The 26,506-nt window shown below is 44.1% G+C and overlaps 1 protein-coding gene across 3 annotated transcripts; it reads left to right on the top strand.

The window, feature by feature from the left end:
• The first annotated feature begins 481 nt into the window (after positions 1-481).
• On the top strand, positions 482-25,235 carry RHOT1 (ras homolog family member T1). 3 transcript variants are annotated; one of them, XM_050319115.1, is made up of 21 exons: positions 482-626; positions 4,226-4,284; positions 6,138-6,219; positions 7,055-7,098; positions 7,743-7,796; positions 8,165-8,217; positions 8,698-8,806; positions 9,308-9,409; positions 10,828-10,926; positions 11,350-11,458; positions 11,582-11,702; positions 12,164-12,248; positions 12,631-12,776; positions 13,351-13,451; positions 13,682-13,812; positions 14,154-14,237; positions 14,692-14,811; positions 15,109-15,311; positions 16,647-16,769; positions 22,465-22,608; positions 24,074-25,235. In XM_050319115.1, exons 1-21 carry the CDS (start codon positions 590-592, stop codon positions 24,189-24,191), a joined length of 2,124 nt encoding a protein of 707 aa, XP_050175072.1. In that variant the 5' UTR covers positions 482-589; the 3' UTR covers positions 24,192-25,235. The 3 variants fall into 3 exon arrangements, with proteins under 3 accessions (XP_050175072.1, XP_050175070.1, XP_050175071.1); XM_050319113.1 differs by lacking the exon at positions 22,465-22,608; XM_050319114.1 differs by lacking the exons at positions 16,647-16,769; positions 22,465-22,608.
• The last annotated feature ends 1,271 nt before the right edge of the window (positions 25,236-26,506 follow it).

Genomic DNA, 26,506 nt, shown 5'->3' with positions numbered 1-26,506 from the left:
AGATCCTTCACAGCCCGTCCGTGTGAGCGCAGCCCCGGGAGGAACCAGCACACGGATCCCGCACAGCCGCTCCGTGTGAGCGCAGCCCCGGGAGGAACCAGCACACGGATCCCGCACAGCCCGTCCGTGTGAGCGCAGCCCCGGGAGGAACCAGCACACGGATCCCGCACAGCCCGTCCGTGTGAGCGCAGCCCCGGGAGGAACCAGCACACGGATCCCGCACAGCCGCTCCGTGTGAGCGCAGCCCCGGGAGGAACCAGCACACGGATCCCGCACAGCCCGTCCGTGTGAGCGCAGCCCCGGGAGGAACCAGCACACGGATCCCGCACAGCCCGTCCGTGTGAGCGCTGCCCCGGGAGGAACCAGCACACGGATCCCGCACAGCCGCTCCGTGTGAGCGCAGCCCCGGCCGGACCATCCTCCCGCTCCCCGCGCTCCCTGAGGGGCGGGGGCGGTCTCCGCGCAGCCGCCGGCGCGGCGGGTCCCTCTCGAGCCGCCGTAGCTCGGTGAGGGGAGCCCGGGCAGCCTTGGCCCAGCGGCGCCGCCGCCCCGCCCGAGCTGCGCGGCCCGGGCGGGCCCGAGCGCGGCCATGAAGAAGGACGTGCGGATCCTGCTGGTGGGAGAGCGTGAGTGCGGCGGGGCCGCCGGCCCGGCTGTCACGGCGGTGCCGCGGGGCTCAGCCCGGCCCGGGCGCTGCGGGGCAGGGCAGGGCAGCGCCGGCCCGGAGGGGCGGGCGGGGGTCGGGGCTCCGGTGGCGCTCGGAGCTGCCCCTCGGCTCCCCGAGCCGGGCAATTCGCGGAGTTGTGCGGCTTGGACGCCCCTGGAGATGACACCGGGGGGGAGGAGGTTCCTGGCCGGCGTTTGGCAAGAATTTGGCCTGTTCAAAGTTATTTTCCTTTTTTTTTTTCTTTCTTTTCCCACGTTCCCCCTTTATTTTCCTTTTTTTCTCTCCTTTTTCCTTCCTTACCTCCTTTTCCTTTTCTTCTTTCTTTTTTTTGTTTTTTTCTTTGTTTCTCCCCCCCATGGAAACCCAGCTCGCATCTTTCCTTTGACTGCCTTTGGGAATCAGTGGCCTGATGCTCCAGCCGGTTATATGTATACATTTAACTATATTTATATATATGTATGTACGTATATATGGTATGGATTTGTACCCAGGGACCCCGCATCCCCTTTTCCTGCCTTTCCCTCGCTGTATGACCTTGGATAAGCAGCTCGGCCGTGTGCATGCCGGAGGGACCGTGGGGCCGCGTTTTCTCGTGTACTCCCAAAATCACGTCCTTAAGTTCTCACTGAGCTGCCCAATAATCGGCAAGGCTCGCGGAGACGCTGCTGCTCACCGGTGCTCGGGGAGGTTCTGCTCGGGTAGTTTGCAAAGTGAGCTTAAGTTCCTCACGGGGAAAGAACAGAGAGTAATTACCAAGCGTTATTAGTAAAAGTGGCTAATTATGCTGAGAATGCGGTGCTGCTAACAAAGCTTTCCTGAGCACTGAATGCCCCATATATATATATTTATATATATTTATAGTGCAGTTTGTGCAGTTGTTTTATGGTGCAGGGTGGCTCTGTCTGTGCTGCCTGGAAAGATTCTCAGTGGCTTCTCCAGAGGGGAATGAATCTTCAGGGAGCTGCCACTGTGCAAAAAGAGCTCACTCACCGGCGTTGTGGGTGGTTAGTTTTGCATGACTCTGTTTAGGAATGTATTTATGCATTTGAATACACAGTTTCATTCCTCTGTAGAATACATGCCTAATTTACCTCATTCATCTGAGTGCTGAACTGGTTCAGGGCAGTGGTTTCAGCACAGGTGTAACAGGTGCTTTGTTTTGGCAGCAACGTGTCCAAGTGGGAATTTAAAATGTAAATTTAAATATAGCAACTTATAGTAGGTGGCACACATCAAAGGTTGTCAGCGCCTCTGTATTGTGTTTTTGTTGGACTTGTAGCAATCAGAGGGGAGAGATTTGTTTCACAAATCAGTAGAACTCGTCAGTTATAGTGTCAGTGCTGCTTTGGATCCCTGTCTCATGTGTGTTTGTTCATCTGAAACCACAGGTTAGTCCAGACCATCCAAAACTTGTTAGGTGGTAACAGCAGATCAGGTTCAGGATCTGAAATGTGTGAAGAACTGTTATTGTGAGCCTGTTCCAAAACAGCCTTTTTCATGCCTCGTCTTCTACAGTTTAAGGTTGGTTTAATCCTTATAGCCAGGGTGCAAACATCAGTTTTTAATAGCCAGTAATTTTCAGAGTATGTTCAGCATTGTTATTTTATGCAGCATGATCTAAAAACCTCACATATGAGGAAAAAGATGATTTAATTACCCCAAGGTGCTGCGTTTCCTTCATCCCAGTCAGCTGGTGCTGTTTGGGCTGTTCTTTCTCAGACTGTAAACAGACTGGGAAAGGCAGAGGGCTGACCCAGATTCCAAGAAAATAACCCAAATCTCTGCACTTAGAACCTCCTATGGATTTTCGTAAAACTCTGGGACGCTGGGAAGTGTATCAGGAGCTTATAAACACTGAGCATTTACTACCCAGCAACACACAGCCTTCTGTTTTCAGCCCTGTGGAGTGAGTTTCTGTATCTGCAAAGCCAGTGAGTTTTAGGTGAGAACTGCCTTGGTCAGGTGCGAAATGCACAGCACTATTTTCAATAATTGTCTGATAACTTACCTTTTTTTCCTGTGGAAATAGGAGAGCTTCCAAAGCTCTTTTGATTCTATCAGGATGAAATTTTAAGATGCAGCTGATGCAGGAGGACACCTGGCAGTATAAATTAGAGTTTTAGCTCACAGGAGTATCTCTGATGCAAACATCACCACATTGCTGGTGGGAAACCTGCAGCTTGCTGCTCTCCAGGTGGTACCACTGGGGAAAAGTTTAAGGCAGTTCTCCCTAAGGAAGACAGAAATCTTACTCCCTAGAGTAACTTTTCTTTGCTTTCCATAATTTTGTAACAGCTATCCTTCAGCTTACCACGCTGAAGAGAAGGTTTTATTTCTGGAGGTCAGAAGGCCCTTTGGACTATACCAAAAATAGATTTAGATAAGTTGAGTGGAGCCTGATTCGCTCATCAGCTCAGTAATGCCATTTCCTGCACAAAATCAACCAGTTGTCCAATTCCAGCTCTTCCCTCATACTCAAATTATACACAATTAACCCAGAGGAGTGTAAATGCAGTGACAGCAGCCAAACACCTTCTGTGCCTGCTGGCATTTCTGCTGGTTTGGTGGGGACAGTGACCCAGGCTCTGAGCAGTGCCTGGCTTGGGAACACAGAGGTGCTGTCACATCCAGGATTAAACAGGTTTTTCCCTGAACTGAGAGCTGTTGGAAATATCCCATCCCAGATAACGTTTGAATCTGATCATATTATTTTTTAATATGTCTCAAAACCAATAGTCTTTCAAGGCTTCCAAAGGGAATAGGGAATTCACAGCTGGAGGGCTTTTCAGGGAGAAAAGTTACCAACTCTTCATTTTAAATGGTCACATTAAAGCTGCTCCAACCCAAGCAGCTCAGCTGTGACATCAGAAGCCTGAACCTTGCAGGTAAACAAAGTCATTTATTTGATAGAATGGAGCTGGATATTGAAGTAGAGCTGGTCATCTGGGATCAAGAAAGCTGTGACTTTAGGAAGGTTGGTGGTTTTGGTGGGTTTCCACTTCTTGGTGGGACCAGCTCGTTTGTGACAAGGAGATGATGTTCTTGCACTTCCAAATAATCAAACTGTTGGAGGCTTTGTGCACTGCCAGTAGAGCTGTGTCTTCTTGTCCAGTTCTCATCCTTGGTAGTTCAGGCCTGGAGCACAGTCATCATATCAGGAATGCTGTAAAAATAGTTAATTTCTAAATATTTTCTGTGTGCCACCTTGGTTTCTATTTCTGAAGTTGCATGGAAGTGTTTCTGGTTTGTTTTGGTTATTTGTTGGTTTGGTTCCATCTTCTGTGTTAAGGTTAAAACCTGATAATCCTTTAATGTGAGAGCAGAATTTGGTTCCCTTCTGGATGAAATGCAGAAGTGTGAGAGGGATCCCCAGGTTTTCCAGTAAAAGAATCGTGAGAGCGTCGCTGTCATCCACGCTTGTCTGATGAAACAAGAGAGAAAAAGCTTTGAATGGGGCCAGTTGGAAAATGTTTTTAAAATCTTCCCCTTTCAAGATGGGATACAACTACTGGGTGTAACAAAACAAACATCTAATCTGTGTGTTTAATGCTTTTGCAGCCAGAGTGGGGAAGACATCACTAATTATGTCTCTTGTCAGTGAAGAATTTCCAGAAGAGGTAGAGCATTCTTATTTGTTTTTTAAGTTTTGTTTCTATCCTGTTGTATAATTCTTTTTTCAAAGAGTTAATGGGCTCTGCTTTAAAGTAAGGCTTAGAAAAAAAAATAAAGTTTACAACTGCAATGGGGACTTCAGAAAGAGTGATGTAGGTTTTAATATGGAAGATGTAGTTTAAATGTAGAAGATTAGAAATTTCAATTTTATCTGAGTTCCTTTCTTGGTTTTCAGATGGTTAATTCAACTGATTGTTTTGTATGTGATGAATGTTTGGGTTTTTTGTATTTAAAGGGCAAGTAGATTGAAAAATTATTAAGAATGAGGAATCAAAAAGTCACATTGTATAACTTATCTTTAGCCTTTTTGGTAACTAAGCAAGACACTGCCTTCACTTCTGCCTTTGAAGAATGTTTCACTGACTCTCTTGAAGTAAAAAACACCAACAACTCTTCCAGCTTTCTCCCAAAACAAAAGTATAGCCAATACTTCATATTAATCCTTAAAAAAGCAGCACACACTTCTCTGTGTGCCACAAAAAGAGCAGGAGCTGCTGCAAATAGTCAAGCTTTTTACATATAAACATGAATGTTTATTTCTTCTGATCACAGGTCTTAAAATAGACATCATGTGCTGCTCTTTGAATGTGCTCTGTGCTGGTTAATGCAAATCAGGAGGTTACCACAGCACAGAGTGAAGATTGGGTTGTTAACATAACTGAGTTGTGTTAACATAACTGCATTTTGGTAACATCATTGAATTTAGTTCCCAGCCTTGCAGGTGAAAAAAGAGCTCCAGTTCCTGTTCTTACACTGCTCGGGGGCCCCTTCCTTTGGCAGGCTCTGTGTTGGTGATTTAGTGAATGACTGTGCTCTGCTCACTGCTCAGCTCCTCCTGCAGCACAACCTGCAATGTTTATCTCCATTCACACGGGCAGATAAAGCAGCATTAACAGAAAGCACAAAATCTGCCTGGAGTGACAGAAATAACTCTCACAGAAATACTGCATCCCAGAAAAACTGCTGGAAGAGACCTGCCCAGTTCCTGCAGAGCTGTCATGGGGGTGTGACAGGCACTTCAGGCCTGGAAATAGTGTTCAATATACAGAATATTTTATATATCTACACAGGGTATATCAGTAATCATTCTCAGTCATTCTCTGTGCAACGTGAGCAGAGCCTGAAGCTTTACAAAGAGCCATTCTTGTGATTGGCTTTCCTTTTTCCCTTTCTTTACTAAAATATAAGTATCATGTTGGCTCAGTGTCAACAGGTGAAAGTCAATAAGTAGCTGTGCAGGAGATTTTCATTAAAATTAGGTTGAGGTTGATTGTTCCTGAATATGGATTAATGTTCTCTGGGGAAAAAATGGCAATCAGAGCTGGTTTACAGCATTTGGCAGAACATGCTTTTTATCAGTATCATGTTCTGCTTTGCAGAACTTCCTTCCTTCTCACAGTGCTAAATATTAAGTAAGTTGTCAGGTTATGATTGTGTTAAAATTGAGACTTACATTTCGTCTGTCACGTTTGTTTAGGTGTTGCATAGAGGGAATTTGAGTTTTATAGAAGCATTCACTGTGTGTCTCCCTTAACAGCACTACCTTTTTGCAGGGAGTTCCTTAGCAAGTTGACTAATAAAGAATGAGAAGATAACAGTGACATTCAGTACATTAAAAGAATCCCAAAACAAACAAATAAAAAACAAAAGTACTTGAATATCTAAACAACATGAATAACTTAATAAGCTTGTTTACTTAAAGCAGACTAATTGGCAGTTACATTGTAATATTTGCCTTTTTTTCCACCATCTGGGTTATCTTTAAAGGCTCTTTGTTGCTGTTTCTTTCCAACCCAAGGTTCCCCCCCGGGCTGAGGAGATCACCATTCCTGCTGATGTCACCCCTGAGCGAGTGCCAACCCACATAGTGGATTACTCAGGTAGGGTGGCGATGGTTTGTCTGACTCAGCAGCCCTGCAACAGCCAGGCAGGGCTGGGAACAGGGAGGAGAAGGCCAGAGGAAAGGAGAGGCTCAGTTTGTGCACACCATTGCTTCCTATTTTGTATTTTTCCATGTATTTTACTCTTCAGTGGATACATCAATAGGTTCACTGCCAAGGTTGATGTGTTAGCATAAATCCATGCAGCTGCTGCACAGCTGGAAAAACCCTTCTGCCATTTACTGTGCAAATGTTAACAGGGACCTTCCTGTCTTCTCCCCCCACCACTGCTGAGGAGACATCTTTGGTGTGCTGACCTCCTTGGAAAAAGAAATAATGCACATTTTTCTTGTGGGACTTGAGCTTAAGTTTATGTGGAGTGAGTTTTTGTTTCTGTTGGATGAAGTTTTTCATAGATTCAGTTCACAGAAACTTGGTATCACTAAAAAAATCATCACCACTGTAATACAATTGGATGTGCCATATTCTGATGTATAAGTTTACATGGTAGAAGGAAGAGGCTGTTGATAAATGTAGGAGAATGCAAACTATGACTTGTTCCAGAGAGAACCTGTCTACAGATGTAATTCAAAATAGCAGCTAAAAAACTTGTGTGCAGCAGAACTGTTTCTGTCTTGCAAGTTAATGGACCAATTTCATTACTGTTTTGGCAGAAGGACTCATTAGAGTTTTTTTATAAAAAAGTTTAAATAACAAGGCTTTGACAGGGCTGCCTTGTGAGCTTATGAAATGTGCTGGTTCAGTTTCAGAAGTTTTTTTATTTTACTTGCAAAAATGGTTGGTATTAATGAGTGCCCTGTTCTCTTGAATGCAGAAGCAGAGCAAAGTGATGAGCAGCTTTACCACGAAATATCACAGGTAAGGGGTTTGTTTTGTGCCCTGTGCTGTAGCAAAACTTCTTTTATTTCAGAAAAGTGACTCCTGGCACCGTGTTGGTGAGTTGAGCTTGAGCTTTGTCCTTCCGAGGGAAATACAGACCCTAGATCTCTTGGAGTCAGCAGACCAGCGTGGTAAAGAAATCATTTGACCCTGGAAAGATCCATGTTGCTTCTCCCTGCCCTGCTGTACTGCTGCATTTATGAACAGCACAGGAGTGCTGGTGATTTATCATTCCTGGTGTCTGCTGTTTGCAGTTGTCCCCCAGCACCTCTGCCCATGTTGTGCCCAGCCCATCGTGGTGCTGTTCCCTTTCTGGCACCCCCTCGGGTGCTCCAGTGCAGGCTGCACGTTGGGGCTCTGCACCTGAGCTTTCCTGGCAGGATGAGTCCCTGCAGGGAATGCCTCACTGCAGGACAGGCTTTTGGGCACTTCTCAACGGAGAAATTGTTTGGTTTAAGTTGTTGTTTGGGCTACAAGGAACTTAAACACGTCAGGGGCAGGGTGTTTGACTGATGGTGGACTGTTCTTACTCAGATGTATGTGTGCATCTTTATTGTGTCTGTTGCTCCAGAGACTCTGAGCAGTGGAATTCCATGCCTTTCCTTTTCTTTTTTCCATTTTAGGCAAATGTGATTTGTATAGTATATGCTGTTAACAACAAGAATTCTATTGATAAGGTACAGTAGCACATTTTATCCCATTGTTATTTGAGATGTAACTCGTGCACTATTAATTGATGCCAGGCTGAGATCTGTACTAGACATTTAAAATAGCTGGGATGGAGTTTGAGATTCAGGTTGTAAAGAGAATGTGCAGATGTGTTATTGCTTCTGGTCCCTTTCAGCATCTGAATTTTCAGTCATTTCGCTCACCTGAGAAAGTTGCTCATTAATTAACTCCGACTTTTATTTGTTTCCTCCTTTGTTTTTAAATATGTGCCCTCTTGGGAAAGAAAGCAGTAGCAGTTGTAGTGGAACTTGTGCACAGCTCAGTCACCTTCAGTTTGAAAATGTATCTTTCATGTTTGTTTTTGATCCCACTGTAGGTAACAAGTCGCTGGATCCCCCTCATCAATGAAAGGACAGACAAAGATAGCAGGTGCTTAAGTAAAGATGAGAAGTGTCAATTAGGCTGCACATCGATGGGTGGCAATGCACAGTGTTAATTGTTTAAGAAAAGCAAATTCTAAACTTAAAGTTTATTTCAGAAGTCCAAGCAGCAAGAGATTTGAAGTATGTAGGCCTGCTACATGGGCAGCAACGTTATTTGGGTTGAATTCCAGGGGCAGCTCTGCCCTGCTGTGTTTATATTTGGGGTGTGTAACTACTTTTGGCTGCACAGCTTTCCTGCAGGTGCTGCTTTGGGCAGTAACCATGGGATCAGTTGTATTTTAATCTGGGGGGGTTCCTATCCAGCCTTAAAGCTGCTGTCATTTATTTTTACCTGTTGCCTTCAGTGCTCTTTAATGCCATGATGGGAATAATAAAATGGCTTCTGGTGGGGAGATAGACTGCTAAATCGAGGTAGATCTTTTTATACACCTGTCTTTTAAAGCTCTTCGTATTTTTTTGGTTTTAGGTTGCCTCTTATATTAGTTGGAAACAAGTCTGATCTAGTGGAGTATAGCAGTATGGAAACTATCCTCCCCATAATGAATCAATATACAGAGATAGAAACCTGTGTAGAGGTATGCAAGCCTTTCTCCAGTCAGAACAAGTAACAAAAAATGCATTCTTGCCAAGCATGTAGGGCAACTTTGTAACAGAAAAAAGGGATTTTTATTTTTTCCCCAAAATCAAATATTTCAAGTGGAAGTAAATGTAACAGTGAGTTGTATGTTATTTTTCTTCAGGGAAGATTACACTGTTGTATAATCAAGTGCTACTGTCAAATTCTAATATTTAGAGCCTGTTCACATCCTTGCCTTTAGCAAGGGGTTCACATTTAATATTAAGCCAGACAGATGTCTGCAAAGTATTGAAAATCGGTTGTATGACAGCAAATTGTAGTGAAACCTCCCTTCTTAATCCCTGAACAGGTAGAGGGGCTGGGGGTTTGTTTTCTAAACCAGCCCTGTACCCACGAGAGGGGGCTCAGTCTGTACAAAATCGCTGCTTGCTTAAATTGCAGAAGAAATCGCCCAATAGTCAAGAAACTGAACTAACCAATGTGAGGATTTCTCTTCCAGTGTTCAGCCAAAAACTTGAAGAATATATCTGAGCTATTTTATTATGCACAGAAAGCTGTTCTGCATCCTACAGGTCCTCTGTACTGCCCAGAGGAGAAAGAGGTATTTATACAGAGACTCCCAGAGCAGTTAATGGGGGAGGGGGGTTTAATCACTTTCCTGCTCTTTCTTTTCAGTGGATTTTGCATTCCTTGGTGTGTTGTTACCACCGCCACGCCCCCAAATGTCAGGCATTATATCCCAGAACCCTGGTGATGGTTCTGTCTTAATCTGACCTGTCTTTCCTCTGAGTTCAAAGCAGTGAGGACAGTTTTTGGTTGCCCCTGTGAACTGCTGAGTAAAAGGAGAAGCTTTGCTAATGGCTTTAAGGCAGATGTAATGTGACCCAAATCCTGCCTTCAGTTCAGTCCCCCTCTAGATACACATTTCACAGAAACTCCCTTTATTTCAGGGAAAATACTCCACACTTGGCCTGACCTAAGGGATAGTTTTTCTCCGAGAATCTTGTGAAACTTTGGTAAAAGGGATAAGAAACAAGTGGTGTGGCTGGTTTTGAGGTATCGAGGTGGTTGGCTGAGGTATTATTTTAAAGGTGCAGTTCCTGGGGCAAATGCAAATAGAAATCTAAATGTATCCCCCATGTAGTGTTGGGCAGTAGGAAAGTTACTTCAACCCTAAATGCTTTGTTAAGCAGAGAAGCAGAGAATAACCCTCTTTTGATTTCTTCCATCAGAATCACCTTTCTGAGTTAGTAATGTTGTGCTAAGATTGTTGTGCTGAAATCTTTTTGGTTTCCCAACCCCAATCTCTGTGCAATCTGTGTGACCTCTGTGAAGAGAAGAGTCCATCACCACAGTAGTTGTTGGGAGAGAATTGCCAGTGTCTGTTTTCCTTCACTGGAAGGTATCCTAGCAGTTCCTTTGTCCTAGAGATAGTCCATATGCTCAATGCTTTGCCTGGTAGATGAATGAGCCCTGTGAAAATTCTCACTATTTGATGTTTGAGGCCTCCTGAAGCCATTGCTGAGGTGGTGAATAGTCTGCTTGTTTAGAAAGAGTTCACTGTAGTTCTAGACCTGTTTAGTTTTGCAAAGCACTGGGATTTCAAGGCCTTTCCCCCCCACCCACCCAAAAAAAAATGTTTTTTTGGGAAAAAAAAATAATTTAGTTGTTTCTTAAAGTTTGCTGTAGCAATAAGATTGAATTTAGAGAACTGATTTGTATTTTTTTTAATGACTAAGTAGTGCCACCTTCATCTTGTGAAGAGCTTGAGACTCTTCTAATAATTGAATAGAAAGACATTTAATGTGGAGTGATTGCTTTAAATTTATGGATATATAAATGTGCTGTATCAGGTTTTTATATCCTAAATTTTGTGTACAATTGTATGAATGTCTCCATTTTAAAACTGTAAATGCAGACCAGTGTGTGCTTCCATGTGATTGAGCTGTTTGGTGTCATTCAGTGTGATGTTTTTACATTCAGGCCTGGAAAGATACTGAACTTTGCTTTATTCCTCAGATGAAACCTGCTTGTATCAAAGCCCTCACTCGCATTTTTAGAATCTCTGATCAGGATAATGATGGCACTCTCAATGATGCAGAGCTCAACTTCTTCCAGGTACCTCTTGTGCTTATTTTCTCATCATACTTTATAGTTTAACTGTATAATGCCAGAAAAACAAATGATGTTTTTAAAAGAAGTAGCAGTAAGGTGACTTGTAAGGGAATCAGACCTAAATATTAAATCTCAAGTGCAGCAGGGAAGAGTGGATTTGTAAGCACAGAAATGGTATTATTTTTATTTCTAACCACTGTTCAAGTTTTAGTTCAAGAGCAAAATAAAAGAATCTATTGAATGTACAAACCCCAATGCATGTACTTAAAAATAAAATACAATTTCTACACCTTTATTTCCACTAAGAAATGGGATTGTCCTTAACTGGCTGATCAGAAGGTTTAAGGCTGTATTTCAGACAGGCCATGCTGTTTCTCAGCTCAGTACCCAGTGGTTCTAACGTGCCCTTTCTGGTTTTTTTGTTAGAGAATTTGTTTTAATACACCCCTGGCACCTCAGGCTTTGGAAGATGTAAAGAATGTAGTCAGGAAAAACCTCAGTGATGGAGTTGCAGATAATGGATTGACATTAAAAGGTAGGTCTTAGATAATTCTTAAAAAAACATGTCTTTATACACTTCTTCTCGGTGTTTCTATTAAAAATACCTTTAGCAGGTAAAGCACTGCAGGGCCTTAAGATTTCCTCTTTTGGTTTGTAGGTTTTCTTTTCCTCCACACCCTTTTCATCCAGCGGGGAAGGCACGAAACGACCTGGACCGTCCTGCGTCGCTTCGGCTACGACGATGACCTGGAGCTGACCCCGGAGTACCTGTTCCCTCCGTAGGTATCACTGACTGCAGCTCTCTGCTACTGAGAAACTCTTAGTGCCAAACTGGAGCATAAATCTGGGCAGGTGCTTATTGGATGTGGCTGTAAATTGTAAGAGACTTGTTGGGATTTTTGTAGATCCTTTGAAAGTGCCCAAATTAAAAAGCTGAGATGGACCAATTCTGTGGCTTCTGTTCAGAAATGTAGCTGCATCGTTTTCCTTTAGAAAAACACAAACCCCAAACACAACAACAAGCAAACCAAGCTAAAATGTGATTACTGTAGATCTGTGTATCCTGTAATCTCACTCATCATTGTGCTTGGTCTCTTTTAAGACTAATTATTAAAGTTAAATGCAAAGGTCAGATGCCAAATGTTACAATTCAAAAAGTATGAGTTTTGAGTTTTAATATTCTATATTTCATAAGCACAATTAACACTTCGTGTATTTTTTTTTCTGTTTCCAATAACAGCCTAAAAATTCCCCCAGACTGCACAACAGAACTAAATCATCATGCATACTTGTTCCTTCAAAGTATTTTTGATAAACATGATTTGGTAAGCTTTTAATTTGAGTGTCTGTGTGTGCCCTTGTGCTTAAGAGCCTTACTTTGCCAGCAGTTTTGCTGTCAAAAATGTGGTTTTGTTATATATGTCATTTTATTCAGAGACTGGCTGTAGCTTGAGCTGTGCAGTCAGAACCAGCCTGCTGCTGCTGGATTGTCTACAAGGACAGTTAGTTGACAGTTACAGCTGTGCTACCAAAGTGTTTTTAACTAGCTGATGCTTAGTTTTATTTGCAAACAAGAAAGAACAATGATTAAAAGGAAAGCAGCTCAGTTTCTGACAGCCAGTTTCTTGACTCTTACAAGTGTAGGGCAAGAAAATGCCAATTTAATGGGTGAAGTGAATTATGTCTGATGTCGTGTGCTTGTTTCAGGACAGAGACTGTGCTTTGTCTCCTGATGAGCTGAAAGATTTGTTCAAAGTCTTCCCTTACATGCCCTGGGGCCCTGATGTGAACAACACAGTGTGTACCAATGAGAGGGGCTGGATCACGTACCAAGGCTTTCTCTCTCAGTGGACGTGAGTGTGACACTCGACATTCTGTACGAGAAATTCAGATATGGTTATTTTGGTTTGTAGATTCCTCCTAAAAAAAACTCATAGAAGGAGTGCAAGTTTAATAGTTTTGACAAGCAGTCAAGTTTTTGTAGCCATCCAGTGGCCTGATCTGCAGATAATTGTGACAATTTGTTCAGGATTTGGCCAGGATTTAGTGTTAACGATGAAGAAGTGTCTCCAAAATGTGGCAATCTCCCTGACCCTTGCTGAAGTGTTATTTCTGTTGTTTGCTGGTGGTTTGAATAATGGGGTTCAATAACGAGGGTTTTTTTTCCCAAAATAGGGAAAACATTGTTTGGGGAGGAAAAAACCCACAGTGTAGGTCGATGGGCCCCAGCCAGTACTGTCCTCCTGGTGTTTGGGCACCAGTAATGCTGGCAAAGTTGTCACCATTTGCCTTCAGAGGCTTTTGTCCTTCAGTTGTGCCCAGTGCCAGGGATGTGTTCTGTCAGTCTGGGGATAGGAGGGCAGTGCAGTTTCAGGACAGAATTGGTGCCAAGGATGCTGAGAAAGCTCTCTGTGTCCCCTGTGCCAGCCTCACCACGTACCTGGACGTGCAGCGCTGTCTGGAGTACCTGGGCTATTTGGGGTACTCCATCCTCGCAGAACAAGAATCCCAGGCATCAGCAATTACAGGTAACAAAAATTTGATGCAACTTAAACATGTAAATTTAAAACTATGCTAAAAAGTAAATTGTTTAACGGTTCATCTGGCTTCACTTTTTTTTTTTTTTTTGCTTTCTGCTCAAGTGAAACCCTTGATTTGAGATTTTTTGAGGGCTTGTTTGGGGTGGGTTTATTGTTTTACGTTTTCACGTGAAATGTGTGCACTTCTTGTGAGAGAAACATTTGTGTTTTTTCAAAAGTGACAAGAGATAAAAAGATAGATCTGCAGAAAAAACAGACCCAGCGAAACGTCTTCCGCTGCAACGTTGTTGGGATGAAGGGCTGTGGGAAAAGTGGAGTTCTCCAGGCTCTTCTTGGAAGAAATCTAATGGTAAGAACCCTGTTGCTTACACTCACCTATACATGCTCTTGAGTTAAGAGTAGACAGCAATTGATCTTAAAGCTTTATTGGTTATTTAACTGAGTTTGGAGAGTTCTTTGAGGGAATACAGAATTACTAGGGAGGGCTGTTTGGGGTTTGCTTTGGTTTTGTTCTTTTCTGGCAGAGGCTGTTTCATGCAGTAATGGTTTCTACATCGTGGATTACAGCTATGCAAAATAAAGCAAAGATACTGTAATTTCCCTTCATTAATAAATGGAGTAAAACAGCTGCTCAAATCTAACTTAAAGGGAAAAGTTGCTCTGGTCTAACACGAAATTCTGCCTTTTCAGAGACAGAGGCAAATCCGTGCAGAACACAAATCTTACTATGCCATTAATACAGTCTATGTGTATGGACAGGAAAAATACTTGCTGGTAAGGTTACCTTATTCTTGTGCTGGGATTAGGATGGCTGATGTTAATATTCAGTGGGAGAAATAAGCTCTTTAAAGCTTGTTCCGCTCGAGTTTTCCTTTATAATAATATGATCTCTCTCTTTGTTTTCCAAGATCTAGTCCTCTGCTCTGTGGTTTTCCTCTGTAGGATAAATGCCCTTTTCTGTGGGTGTCTAAGACTTTGTGTTGAAGCAAATATCCCTCTTTCTGCTGAGGCTGGGATTGCCTGCAGATGGGATGTGAACAGCTCACACGAGCTGCCTGCATGGCAGATTCCTGCTGTTCTTTCTCATTGGCTCTTCCCATTGTCAGCCCAGTGGTTCTGAGGATGCATAAGAATGAGCCATAAAAACTGTGAGAGAAGAAAAGTTACAAAGTTCCTTTAGCTGCATAATGACAAGCTTTTCTCCCTGTGCCACCATCTTTTCTCCCAGCTACACGACGTCAGTGACTCAGACTTTTTAACTGATGCTGAGACCGTGTGCGACGCTGTCTGCCTGGTGTATGACGTCAGCAACCCCAAATCCTTTGAGTACTGTGCCAGGATTTTTAAGGTTTGTAGATTTTATATTTGTGTGTCTTCTCACTGTCTAAATGTTCAGTGTCAGTTTACTGGTCCTACACACTGGTTCTAGTGCTTAGAAGACATTTTATTTACAAGTGCTGGTTGATTAACGGTGCAGTTCAGTTATTCATACAAAGCCAAATCTCCTTGTGTGTGTAAACTGTTCTGCTAGAAATGCTTCAGTTCAGTAAAAGTACCATATCTTAATGCTGCTGCAGGCAGTTCAGTGCAGCCTGTGCCAGGCTGAACGTGTCTCACTGTGTCTCTCACTGCTTTCCATTTGCAGCAGCACTTCATGGACAGCAGAATACCATGCCTAGTGGTAGCTGCCAAGTCCGACTTGCATGAAGTTAGACAGGAATATAGTATTTCTCCTGCTGAATTCTGCAAAAAACACAAAATGCCTCCACCTCAAGCCTTTACCTGTAACACTGCTGATGTGCCCAGTAAGGATATCTTTGTGAAGCTGACGACGATGGCGATGTATCCGTAAGTACCGGGGCTGTGCTGCTGTCCCTGTGCATGGGCCACGCTCACAACCACTGCATGTCATCGTGAGCCACAGCAGGGAACTGCCTCGCTCGGCTTTAGCAACAGAGTGACTTGAGTAGAATCTTCAAATTACCTCAAATTGGGCGAGCTGGCACGGATCCAACACACAGATCACTCCCAGCTATTGTTGCCAAGGTGTTTTTTCAGGAATACGCTGGTTCATCCAGCTCACGTTGCAAATTCCAGTGTAGGGTTCTTTTTGGTCCTCATTGTGCATACAAAGCTCAGTATATCATTTTCCTATCTTGGTATATTTGAGATGTTCATGAATGAGTTGCACTGTAATCACTGTTAATAGACCAACTTGACAGTTGATTACAACTAACGACACTTTAGTGCCCAGCAGTTCCCCCACTGCCCTGCTTGAAGTATTGGTTATTTTCAGGGTGTTCATTGCTGTGTGCTTCAGTTCATTAACCTAGTAAATATTATAGTTTTAACAGAATTTCTGTATAAACACCTTTGGACTTCAGAAGCAAGATACTTAAGTACAGATTCTCCTTCACATCTCCCTGTTGCTAAGCTCACTTTGCATCTCTTTTTTTGGTGGGTGGAGCTTTTAATATGGTGATGAGCTACATAAATATTACAGCAGATGGAGTCTAGTATGACAGCTGACATTTGCTTTAAATTAAATAGAAGTAATGTCACTCTCACCTAAAATAAGATGGTGTTCCTAATTATTTGAAACTGGAATTTATTGACTTAGACTTGTAAAGCTTTGGTTTGGGGGTTTTTCTCTCCTATTTGTTTTGTAGCACTGGAATACTGGGAAACCACTAAAGTGTAGCACTGCCCAAATGTCTGCCATCTCAATATTCCTGCTTCTCCCTCAGTTTTCAAGCATGTTGTGTTTGTTAGGGTGGGAAAAACAGAGGCAACTGTCACCTTGTAAAGTGTGCAAAGTGGTAGAAAATGTGGCTTCCTTTCCTTTGCAAAAGGGGTGTTACCTATTGCTGTGCAGACAATCCCCGAAGCCTTCCAATGCTCTCCTTCCCGAGTTGGGATAAATTGAGCCGCCATTCCCACCATGTTTGTGCTTCGCCCGATCCCAGCGCGGTGGTGACGCCGCCGCCCGCGAGGCGAGGCCGCGGTGAGCGTGAGCTCTGCACAGCTGTAGTTGGACCCTTCCTTCCCCTCCCTCCCCTCCTCTCCTCCCTCATTCCAATGTACCTGTTACTCCTGCCTCTCTCTGGGTTGTGGCACAGCCCTGATGTGCAGCTGATTTGATGAGCAAGATTTCACGTGCTGTCCTTCTGTGTGTCTCCGCAGCCATGCCCGGTTACGCTGTATGTGCGCCTGCAACAGGTGTACATTTTGCATCTGTCAGAACTTCCTCAACTCAGACTTGCTGCAATCTGTAAAGAACAAACTCTTCACTGCAGTACTTAACAGGTCCTTAACTTTATTTACTAGGTACCAGGTGTGCTTGGAAAAAAATAAAGGGTTTGGTTTTTTTGTTGGTTTTTTTTTTTTTAAAAAGCGATTGGGAACTTTCATATACTGCAGGTTTTTCACTCCATATCCACTGAAGAGGCAGATACTTTAATAATGCTCACAGAATTGTCAAACTTTAACTTGAAGGTACTTTTGAGCTTAGTCCAGTGATTTTTATTTTTTTTAAACATTACCAATTTGATAATTGATTCAGGTTCTTAGTTCTTGCAAAAATCCCGTGGAGGAGTTAGGACTGTGTCTTTAGGGAGCTGCTATGTAATGTTTCTCACTTGAGAATAAACAAACATTACAGGTTTGTTTAGTATTGATTAGAGGTAGTGCCTTTTAGATACCAATTACACAGATGCTTTCATAAAGGCACAGCTTGACTTACAGCAGCATCCTGTAACTTTAATTACATGTTTATAATTGCTAGTTTGATATTTGGGAATTCATAGAATTTCTCTGTGTGTGTGTGTGTGTGTGTTATGCTTGGTTTACACAAAGAGTGAATATTTTGTGTTAAATAATCCAGATCTTTTAACATCCAAATCCTCTCTGAATGGAATGCAACATGTGAGAAGTGGTAAATGCTTAAACATTTGCATTTCCAGACAGTTTGGAAAAACAATGGGTAAAGAGAGATGACTGGTTTTCAGCATTGAAAGCAGTGCTATGGCTTGTCCTGTGTGTCCTGCAGGCAGTTTTGGACACATGATTTACTAACACTCAGCACTTGCCATCACACCCCAGCAAATGGGAGTTCAAACCCAACAATTGTTGCAGTGCAGTGGGTCCATTATCCATGACCTCCTTGGAGGCTTGGATGGTAAATGTGTGTATTGAAGGCCATGGTTAGGGTATCCTGACATGCTGCTGGTCCATGTATGTTACTGCTTTTCATGGGTTTCAGATGGAGCTGCTCCAAATAAGAGTGTCTGTCTCCTTTAAATTCAAGTTACACACACGTGGGAGGGCTGCTGATCAACCCACCTACAGGACTGAGTATTGTGAAATACAACTTAAATCGGAGATAAAAGTGTTAACCACAGAGTGAGAATTCCAAGAAGGGTGAAAAACTTCCTGGCTTAGGAGAAGACTGAATGAGTGAGGCTGTTGATGCTGCCCCTCTTCTCCAGCAGTCATCCCATGGGCAGAAATCCCTTGGAACAGCATCTCCCTGCACACTGTCACTCTGAAACTTCACTGGGCGGTCACTGCTGGGAAATGCCAGCTCTTCATTCCGAGGCTGAGCTCACCTCTGCAGCACAGCTCCATTTTTGGGAATGCTCATGGGCTGCTCCATTGGCTCTTGTGGGTTGTTTCTCTCTTTGTGGGCCTGTGGGGTTTTGAGTCCTGCACCAGACACTGGACTTGGTTCCTCTGAAATGCTGTCAGGGACTGCAGGTGCTGAAACCTTTTAATGAGAGGCTTTGGGGTACTGTCATTCCATGCTTTATCACTAAGGAGTGTGGAATAAACAGGAATCTGCTGCCTAAAGAATCTGTAATTCAAGGTAAAGAGAACTCCTCCCTCCAGAGGGAAGAGTTATTTTTGGAATCCCTTTGTCTCTGGTCCTTCAGTCAGGCCCTTGGGGTTGCTGCAGGTTCCCAGCACGGTCAACTTCATCTCCCCAGCTCTTACCAACACCTTGCTGCAGGTTATTCACATTCAGCACATGAGCTGCTGCACAGCTGCATTTACAGGAGAGCTGAGATAGCTGTAAAAAAGAGACGAGAGCTCCCAGTTGTAGACTTAGGAGGGTAGAGGTGGATTTCTTGTTTAAAAGTGATAGATTTTTAATCTCATGATGTGTGATTAGATCAGAGCGAGCATTTGGATGAAGAAGGACTTTCTGATGTAGTTACTTTCTGTACCTTCTCTTGTTTTGCCTTCCCGAGTGCTTACATTAGGTCAGGTAGTTGCACACAGATAACTGATGGGTGAAGGAGGTTTCTCAAGACCACTTTATTCTTCTGATCCCTTCCTCTTTTGAAGCTTTAAGCAGTGGAAGCTTTTTTCGTGTGAATTTTTTTTCACACTGGACTCCTCCCTGTGCTATTTGTTGCTAAGTAATCCTTGAACACTATTGAGGCAAAATACAATATCGCATTTGAATAGCCCCTCCTTAATATTAAAGAAAAAGCATTTTCTCTGTGCATCTGAGCAGGCTGTTCCTGCCCAGCCTCAGTTCCTGCTCTCTGGGCACACAGAGGCTGCCCAGGGTTTGGAGGCTCAGCTTGGAGGTGTTTGTTGGGCAGGACTGGCATTGTTGGGTTGAACTGCCCAGGGTCACTCTCGGCTGGTTCTTGGAGGAAGGCCCTGCATTCAGAGCACTCCACGGGCATGTCTGAGCCTTGGGACTGTCCTGGAGTACCTTCATATCTTTAATTTGTTCTTTCCTTTAGCTGTTCATTTGTATTGGTCTGGCTGGCACTTAATCTCTTTTTACTACATTGTTTTACCTCTTTTTAAAAGCAAGGTTTCTGCTTTTGTCATTCTAACCCTTTCTTTAAATGATGAGCTTGGATTTTTGGCTGCTTTTTTTTTTCCCCCCTTGCTTTCCAATCATTCATGTTGCCTTTTGCTTGCACAGTAGTGGCATTTTGCTGTCAGTTAAGTTCATTTCAAAATAAAATAATCCTCATGCATGAGAATGGCTTTGTTCACTGAGGAGACTTCTCAGAGCATGTTTTTCTGCTAAAGTTTTTAAAAACACTGTGGAATTGACGTGAAATTCTACTTGCATATGAAACCTGGTTGTTTCAGGAGTTATTAGTGAGGTTTTGCTTTCTGTGAAAACCTTCCTTCTGTGAAATGAAAGTTGAGAGAACGCTTTCATTTTGCTGTAATAATGGGAAAGTTCTCGGAGCATAACCCAGGGTTTCTTTTGCACTGTGTGCAGTGTATGCAGATTATTTCTCAGAACTGTGTATATATAATGGCCAGTCTTCGCGAGCGAAGATCCAGGGAAGGTCTTTCCACCTTCCAGCCTGCGCATTGGATTTTTTAGGTGAGACACAGTGTGCGCGGAACTGAGCCCACCCTTTAATCCTAAGGTTCATCTGCCGGGGCCAAGCGAGCTTGGACGGTGGCAGTGAGGTCCTTAGGACGTAGGTGGGTTGCCTTTAAGGGCTAACGAGCCCCACCTGCCCGGGAGTGGCCCTGACCGGGAATCGAACCCGGGTCTCCGCGGTGATAGCGCAGCGTCTTTACCACTAGACCATATTGCCATTAAATCTAACAGCAGAAATCTATCCCTGCACTGAGGTGCCCCCTAAATTAGGACAATAAAACAATTTTCCCACCTATTTTCCTCCTGCTCCAAACTGTTCAATACCCCAGGCTGTGCAGGAATTTGCAGATTTCTTTCTGAATAGGCTTCACTGAATTGGATTTGACATCCTTTTTGGGGTTTTGTAGATAATAAGATGCATTTGGAGCCTTTCCTATTTTAGATGACTAATGGCATGGGGGGAATTCTGCCTGCTGGAGCTGCTTTGCATCCTAGGAGAACGTGTGCCTGGAGGGAAGCTGCAGCAGGCTGGGCATTGTGTGCTGCCTTTGGGAATTCAGCTGCTTATACTGATTGTGACCCTTTGTGTGTCAGAGCTGCTCCTGCATGGACTGGCCTTTAGGTGTGGTGTGAGCAGCCTGCTGGTTCACCTCTGAGCTGCTGAAAGGCTTTGGAGGTTACTGCAGGAATTCTCCTGCTGCTGCCTCAGGGAGCAGTGGCAGAACCACCCCGAGCTCAGCAGTTCCTGGGTGTGCCCATGGCAGCCATGCTGGTTAATTAACCTCCTAATCAGTGCATGTGGCAAACTAACTGGGAGTTGGGGAAGTCTCTTGAGGGAGAGACTGTTCAGATTTCAAAGATCTTATTCAACAAGTGGCAAGGTACTTGACTCACTGTTAAGGGTAGGTTGAATAAAAACAGCTTTTTTTTTCTTTTCTTTTAAAAAATGTGCATTAAAATCTGAATTTTACCCCACAGGCAAAATTTTTAGACTTTCTTATATTTATGGAACTCGTTGTTTGATTAAGTACACATAGCAGTCTGTCTGGGAAGCTCATTATTAGTGCTAACAAGCAATAATTTCAAATACAGCTTCACTTCCAGAGTTCTGACCACTACTCTGTGTGTCTACAAGTGCACATCCCTATATATGTTTTACCCTCAGAGACAATCATTTTTCTAATTCACAGTTACTCACTAACAAGGCAGTAAAAGTTTCTACCAGCTGTGAAAAATAATTTCCTAAGCACAACCAGACTGAAATAAATTTTGAATACGATTTTCTGAAGAGGTAGAAATTTTCAGTGTTTATTGAAAAAGGTTTTTCTGGCATTGTAGCCACCTTCATGTCGAAGAACCTGTGCTGGAAACAAATATTGATCCTTTTTTTTAATTATCTCAGGTTTGTTTTGTTCCTTTCATGGCAGCCAAACAATGTTAGGGATCAAAACTGTAAAAATGGATTTTATGACAGCAGAAGGAACACTGAAAGAAGAAAAATTGGAATTTTTTCAAAGCTGTGAAGCAGATGGACATCCAGAGTGCTCTGAATTTCAGTGGGCAGTTTTGAACTTGGGTTTTTGGGCTGAGATGTTCATTCCTTACTGAAGTCAGGAGATTTCCTGGAGGTTGTGAGAAAGTCCCTGTCTCCATTTAGTCCCTTATTTAAATGAGAGAATCAGTTGTTGTAAGGCTTAGAAAAGGGATCAAAGCCAATTTGCTGTCCCTTCAGACATTACAAGAGGATTTTATCCTGACTGGGAATGTATTAATTGCTTTTGGAAGGATGAAGCGTGCTCAGCAAGTTTCTTGCACCCCATTAAATATGGACATGTGCAGAAGTCAGAACAAGGCAAATTATGGATAGGAATCTGAAAGTCTACCTGTGAGAGAGAGTGCTTTGTGAGGCAATGCAAAAGCATTCATTTGCAATTTAAACATCGATTTGCACATTTAAATGGAAGGGTTTTTTTAAATTATGCAAATAGCTGGGCATTTGAATTAACCAAATCAAACTGGAGACTTGTTGGTTGTACAAATGCTCATCCAACAGAACCTGTCACATAATCTCTTAAAGTCATGTCACATACAAGTGATTTGTTTTACAGACACAGATAAGCTTTATAATTTACAGATCTGAAGATGAGGATTTTGCAGCCTTTTACTAAAAAAGAAACCCAGACCACCACACGTAGTGATAAAATAGATGCACAGCATTTTATCCCAGTAATGGGTTCTTGTCAGATTTGGGGCTGATGTGTTGGAGTCAATCCCAGTGTTTTTAGCACAGGTGCTCCTGCACGTGGTGCAGGAACGTTGCAGTGTCCTGTGGACACCAGAAAGTCGAGACTGTGGAGGTGGAGTGAGGACAGAGGTTCATTTTCTTAATCAGTTTTCTCTGTCCTTAAAGCAGTGGCATTTAGCTCCAGGGGATCATCCATTTTACTCAGCTCATCAAAAGTACAAACTCCACTCGTTTCTGCTTTTCCCCCAAGCACTGAGTTTTAAACAGCTGCACGAGAACCAGGGGTTAGGAGGCTAAAAATCCTAAATTCTCTGGGCTTTGTGATCTTGTGAGCATCTTTGAGGTGGTTGCTGAGCCCTGCAGTGAAGTGCCCTGTGCATGTGTGTGACAAGGTTAGGAGCCTGCCTGGCTGAGCTGGGGGCCGTGCTGGTAGCAGACCAGGAGCGCAGTGTTATGCAGCAGGTGCACGCCGTCAGCTCTCTAGAAGATTCCATCTTCATGGAGTCATCCCTTGGGCCACGTTTGCTTGAAGCCAGGTAAGGACACCCAGACCGAGGTGACCTTGCCACTGCCTTCTGCCTTCCTTCCCCCCAGCAAGCCACTTGACCTCTAGTTTGTCCAGCCCAGCCGTAGAGAAACTAATGCTTGCAGGAATCCTTGGATTTGGTCTGTCCCATAACCCAGCGAGATGTTCTTCAATCAGATCAGGACTTTTCAGAGAGCAGCTGTTGTGCTGTGTGTGCACCAAAGAGCCTGTTCCTCAGCATGTGTATGACAGAACACTGGTTAACCAAATGGCTGATCTGCTCCTGCAAGTGTCTGCTGAGTAATATCCCAACCTGGGTTTGTGTAGTTTGGTAGCAAGTAACAATTCCTGCTCTGTTAAACAGCCTGTGAGCTCTGCAGTTCTCACTGCATGAACTCCTGTGTGTGCTCAGGATCTCTGTGCTCCTCGCCCTAAACCCTCCTGCAGCTTCACTGAGTAACCCATGGTGATTAACACAGGCTCAAACACTAGGCTAGTGAAGTTCTGTTCTATCTTAAAAGCAAACAAACAAACAAACAAATCAACTTTACTGTTGTTTAGGAACTTCTGTGCTTTGAATGATGGCATTTATGATAACTTGTTTTAAACAGTAGCCCCTGCTCTCTGGTAAGCTGTCATACTTGAGACTGCTCTGAGGGTGGCCAGTGTTTAACTGAGCATGTTCACAGACCTCTTCAGCATTTGGGAGAGTTGGGTCATTGCCTGTCTCTACTTGTCATGCAAGATGTGGCTTTTTCTGTCATACAGTCACTCCATCCTGTCCTTTTCTGTTCATGCCATGGTCACTGCTTGGTTCACTCACACTCTCTCAGCTTTCAGCTTGGTGTTGGATGACTGTTTCTGTTGCTGTTCTTGTGACTACTGGGAAGAAAGGGATTTACAAATGGTCCTTTTAATTCTAGCTTTTGGAAAAATATTACTTGCTACTTGTCAGTAAACTTTTTTGGGGAGGAAGAAGAATAAGTAGACATTCAACAGGACTGGGAAGTTTTTCATGGAAAAGCAGAAATATTCAAAGTTTTTTTAAAAAAGGGGGTTCCTGGACAGAGTTGTTCTCACTGTGGGTTATTAATTCTTTGTAGCTATTTGGGGTTTCCTTCCCTGAATGCTTGGTGGTCCTCCCAGAGGAGACACACGCCCTGCCCACATCCATGGCTCAGGATCTGCTCCTGCATTCCCGCCCGGCCCTGTGAGCGCTGGGGCTGGGAAAGGTGCCCAGGACTGGGAAGGGTGCCCGGGACTGGGAAAGGTGCCCAGGACTGGGAAAGGTGCCCAGGGCAGGTCAGACCCGGAGCCTCCAGCCCCTCAGTGACTGAGCAGCGCCGTGAGGCTGGGCTGGCACCTGCCTGTGACAAGTGTAGTGATGAATTTCCAAAAGCAGAGTAGTTTAGCATGAGTTGTCTGCCGGTGCTGGCACGGAATTAACCGGGGCCTGTGTGTGTGTTGGATTTTAGGCACGTGACACAAGCGGACCTCAAGAGCTCCACGTTCTGGCTCCGAGCGAGTTTTGGTGCTACTGTCTTTGCAGTTCTGGGCTTTGCCATGTACAAAGCACTACTAAAGCAGCGATGATCTGAGAAGAATCACATCTGGCCCTACCAAATAAATAAATTAAAAAAAGAACCACTTTTATGTACATTCTGAATGCTTTAAATTCTGCTAGAAATATTTATATATGCAGAGTTACTTTATTAATATTTGTAATTCATGCATAAGATTATTTTAAATTATAGCTCTAACTACAGTATTGCATAATGTGTGGGGAAAAAAAAGGAATTGCATCTTTAACAGCCAGGTAAAATGGCTTACCTTGTGAGGCCAAAAGGGAATTTGTTGTAAATAACCTGTATATATTAAAGCAAGTAAGACATTGCTTCCCAAAAACCTATTCAAAATACTGTTCTTAGATGTCCACCATGGTGACATTCTAGTGTATAGGTGAAATTAATTTTCAGTAGAGTAGAGTCAACTCAAGGATCAGACTTCCTCAAGGACTGCTTATTTATTTCACATCCATCCGAGGTGACTTCATCTTTTTGGACTATAAGCTATACACCAGGCAGAATTTGTGATTTTCATTCATATTTTTAACTGATGAACAAATTTTCCCCTCTAATCGTGTGTTTCAAGAAAAACTCACCTTTGCTGTCCTGGCCTATGATTTTGTATTTTACATGACCAGCGACATGTTTAGAGTCTGGTTTTTCTTTTAAGAGCAAGAACATAAACTTCAAAAACCGCCAGATCAACTTCATCTGCTGTGTGTGATCCGTCTTTCGTTTTCCACTCTGTTGTGTTTTATAGCCCCTATGAATCAGAGGAGCAAATTTGTATATTCTAAATGTTTCTAATTCGGAAAGTGCTGCAGTTTGATTTCTCCCATCTGTCAGTCATAGCCCTCGAAAGCTGTGTATGAAGACCACACTAGTACACAGTGCCTGTTCTGCTGTAGGGTGTTAGCTGCATGGATCACAGTGCATTCTGTACCGGGCTAGAATTATGTAGAGACACAGCTTTTTTAACGATCGAGTAAAACAAACGTTAATTCCTCATGGCAAACCTATTTTTCCATTGCTGGCCTTTTCAAGTATTTCAATAAAATAACTGTGTACTGTGTTTGTGTTTATCTTCTTTTTCTTTGCCTTCCTCTGCCCTTAAAAAGAGGAGTTTTAACAAAACTTTGTCCTTTAGTTGAGAGGATGCTCTCGGTGCCCTCAGTGGCTGGAGGTGACGTTTCTCGGCTCTGTGGTTTCTCTGATCCTTCTCTTGACTGTGCTGCCTCCACTAGAGGTTTATTTATGGTTTATATCAGACCAAACTGACTTTTATGATACTTCAAAGCTAAAACACAAATGGTTGACCGTGAACGTTGTTATTTGCAAGGACAGAGCGCGGGATAGGAGGAAGCAAATAGTTCAGTGGGGTTCAAGGAACTTTGTGTGTTTTGGTGTTAATTCAACCAGCCCCGGCAGTGCCGCGTTCCCGGGGGCTGGGAGGATTCTCGGGACTCTCTGGAAGGACTTTCCAGAGGGACCTTCCCGAGGGATCCCAGGGACCCCGGGAGCGGCCGCCAGGGGGCGCTGCCGCCGAGCGGACGGGGCCGGCGGGAGCGGGAAACGCTCCCGGACCCCGGCGGGATTGGGATGGGAGCGGGATCGGGATCTGCCCCAGGAACACCCCAGCAGCCCGGCACCGGCGCTCGCAGCCCGGCGGGGAGCGGGTTCTGCGCTCGGACCCCGGCGGGGGGACCCGCGGGCGCTCCCCGGGCCGCCCCACACGGCCCTGAGGGAGGCGCGGGAGCCGCCCCCGCCCTGAGGGGCCGCCCCGCCCTGAGGGCAGGTGAGGGACGGGGCGCAGCCCCGCCGGCTGCGGTCGGACAGCCCTGCCCCACGACCCCGGGGACAGCCCCGCTCCATTCCCCTCGGCACAGACACGGGGCTCGGTGTCCTGCCCTGCTGCGGCCCCGCTCGGGCGGGCGGTGTTCTCCGAGCCAGCCCCAGGTAAGAGCCACGATGTCCCCGCGCCGCTGTGAGGGTTCTGGTCACCGTGAGGGAAAGTGTTCTACTCATCAAGAAAAAGGTCCAAAAAGTTGAGCTGTTGTTGTTGAGTGCTGGGGAGAAAGAGCAGCAGCCCAGTCCCTTCACTCTTACCAGTGATTTGTTGTCTTTCCTCTGGTCCTGACAGTTTCCTAACAACTTCTTTCATTGTATTTTCCACAACCAGACTCCATCTCTGCTCAGTCTGATGCGCGAATTGCTTGGTCATGACGTAAAGTCACTCAGAGGACAAAGATCTTGATTATTTTTCTTTGGAGACACATCCTTTTTTGACTCCTTGTGCGAAAGCTTGTCAGTACAAGATTAATAGTTAGCAAGACTTGATTTTAT

Source organism: Myiozetetes cayanensis, unplaced genomic scaffold (assembly GCF_022539395.1).
Source record: "Myiozetetes cayanensis isolate MyiCay16 unplaced genomic scaffold, myiCay2020 scf22, whole genome shotgun sequence".
In the NCBI taxonomy this organism is placed as follows: Eukaryota; Metazoa; Chordata; class Aves; order Passeriformes; family Tyrannidae; genus Myiozetetes; species Myiozetetes cayanensis.
This window is presented reverse-complemented; position numbering and strand designations above follow the sequence as displayed.

Bases quoted from the DNA above. Each gene is read 5' to 3' on its own strand.
- RHOT1 (XM_050319115.1), top strand. From the start codon at position 590: ATGAAGAAGGACGTGCGGATCCTGCTGGTGGGAGAGC. The intron at 9,410-10,827 runs GTATTTATACAG...TTTATTCCTCAG, and splicing joins ACTGCCCAGAGGAGAAAGAG to ATGAAACCTGCTTGTATCAA. The intron at 16,770-22,464 runs GTCCTTAACTTT...GTGTGTGACAAG, and splicing joins TTCACTGCAGTACTTAACAG to GTTAGGAGCCTGCCTGGCTG.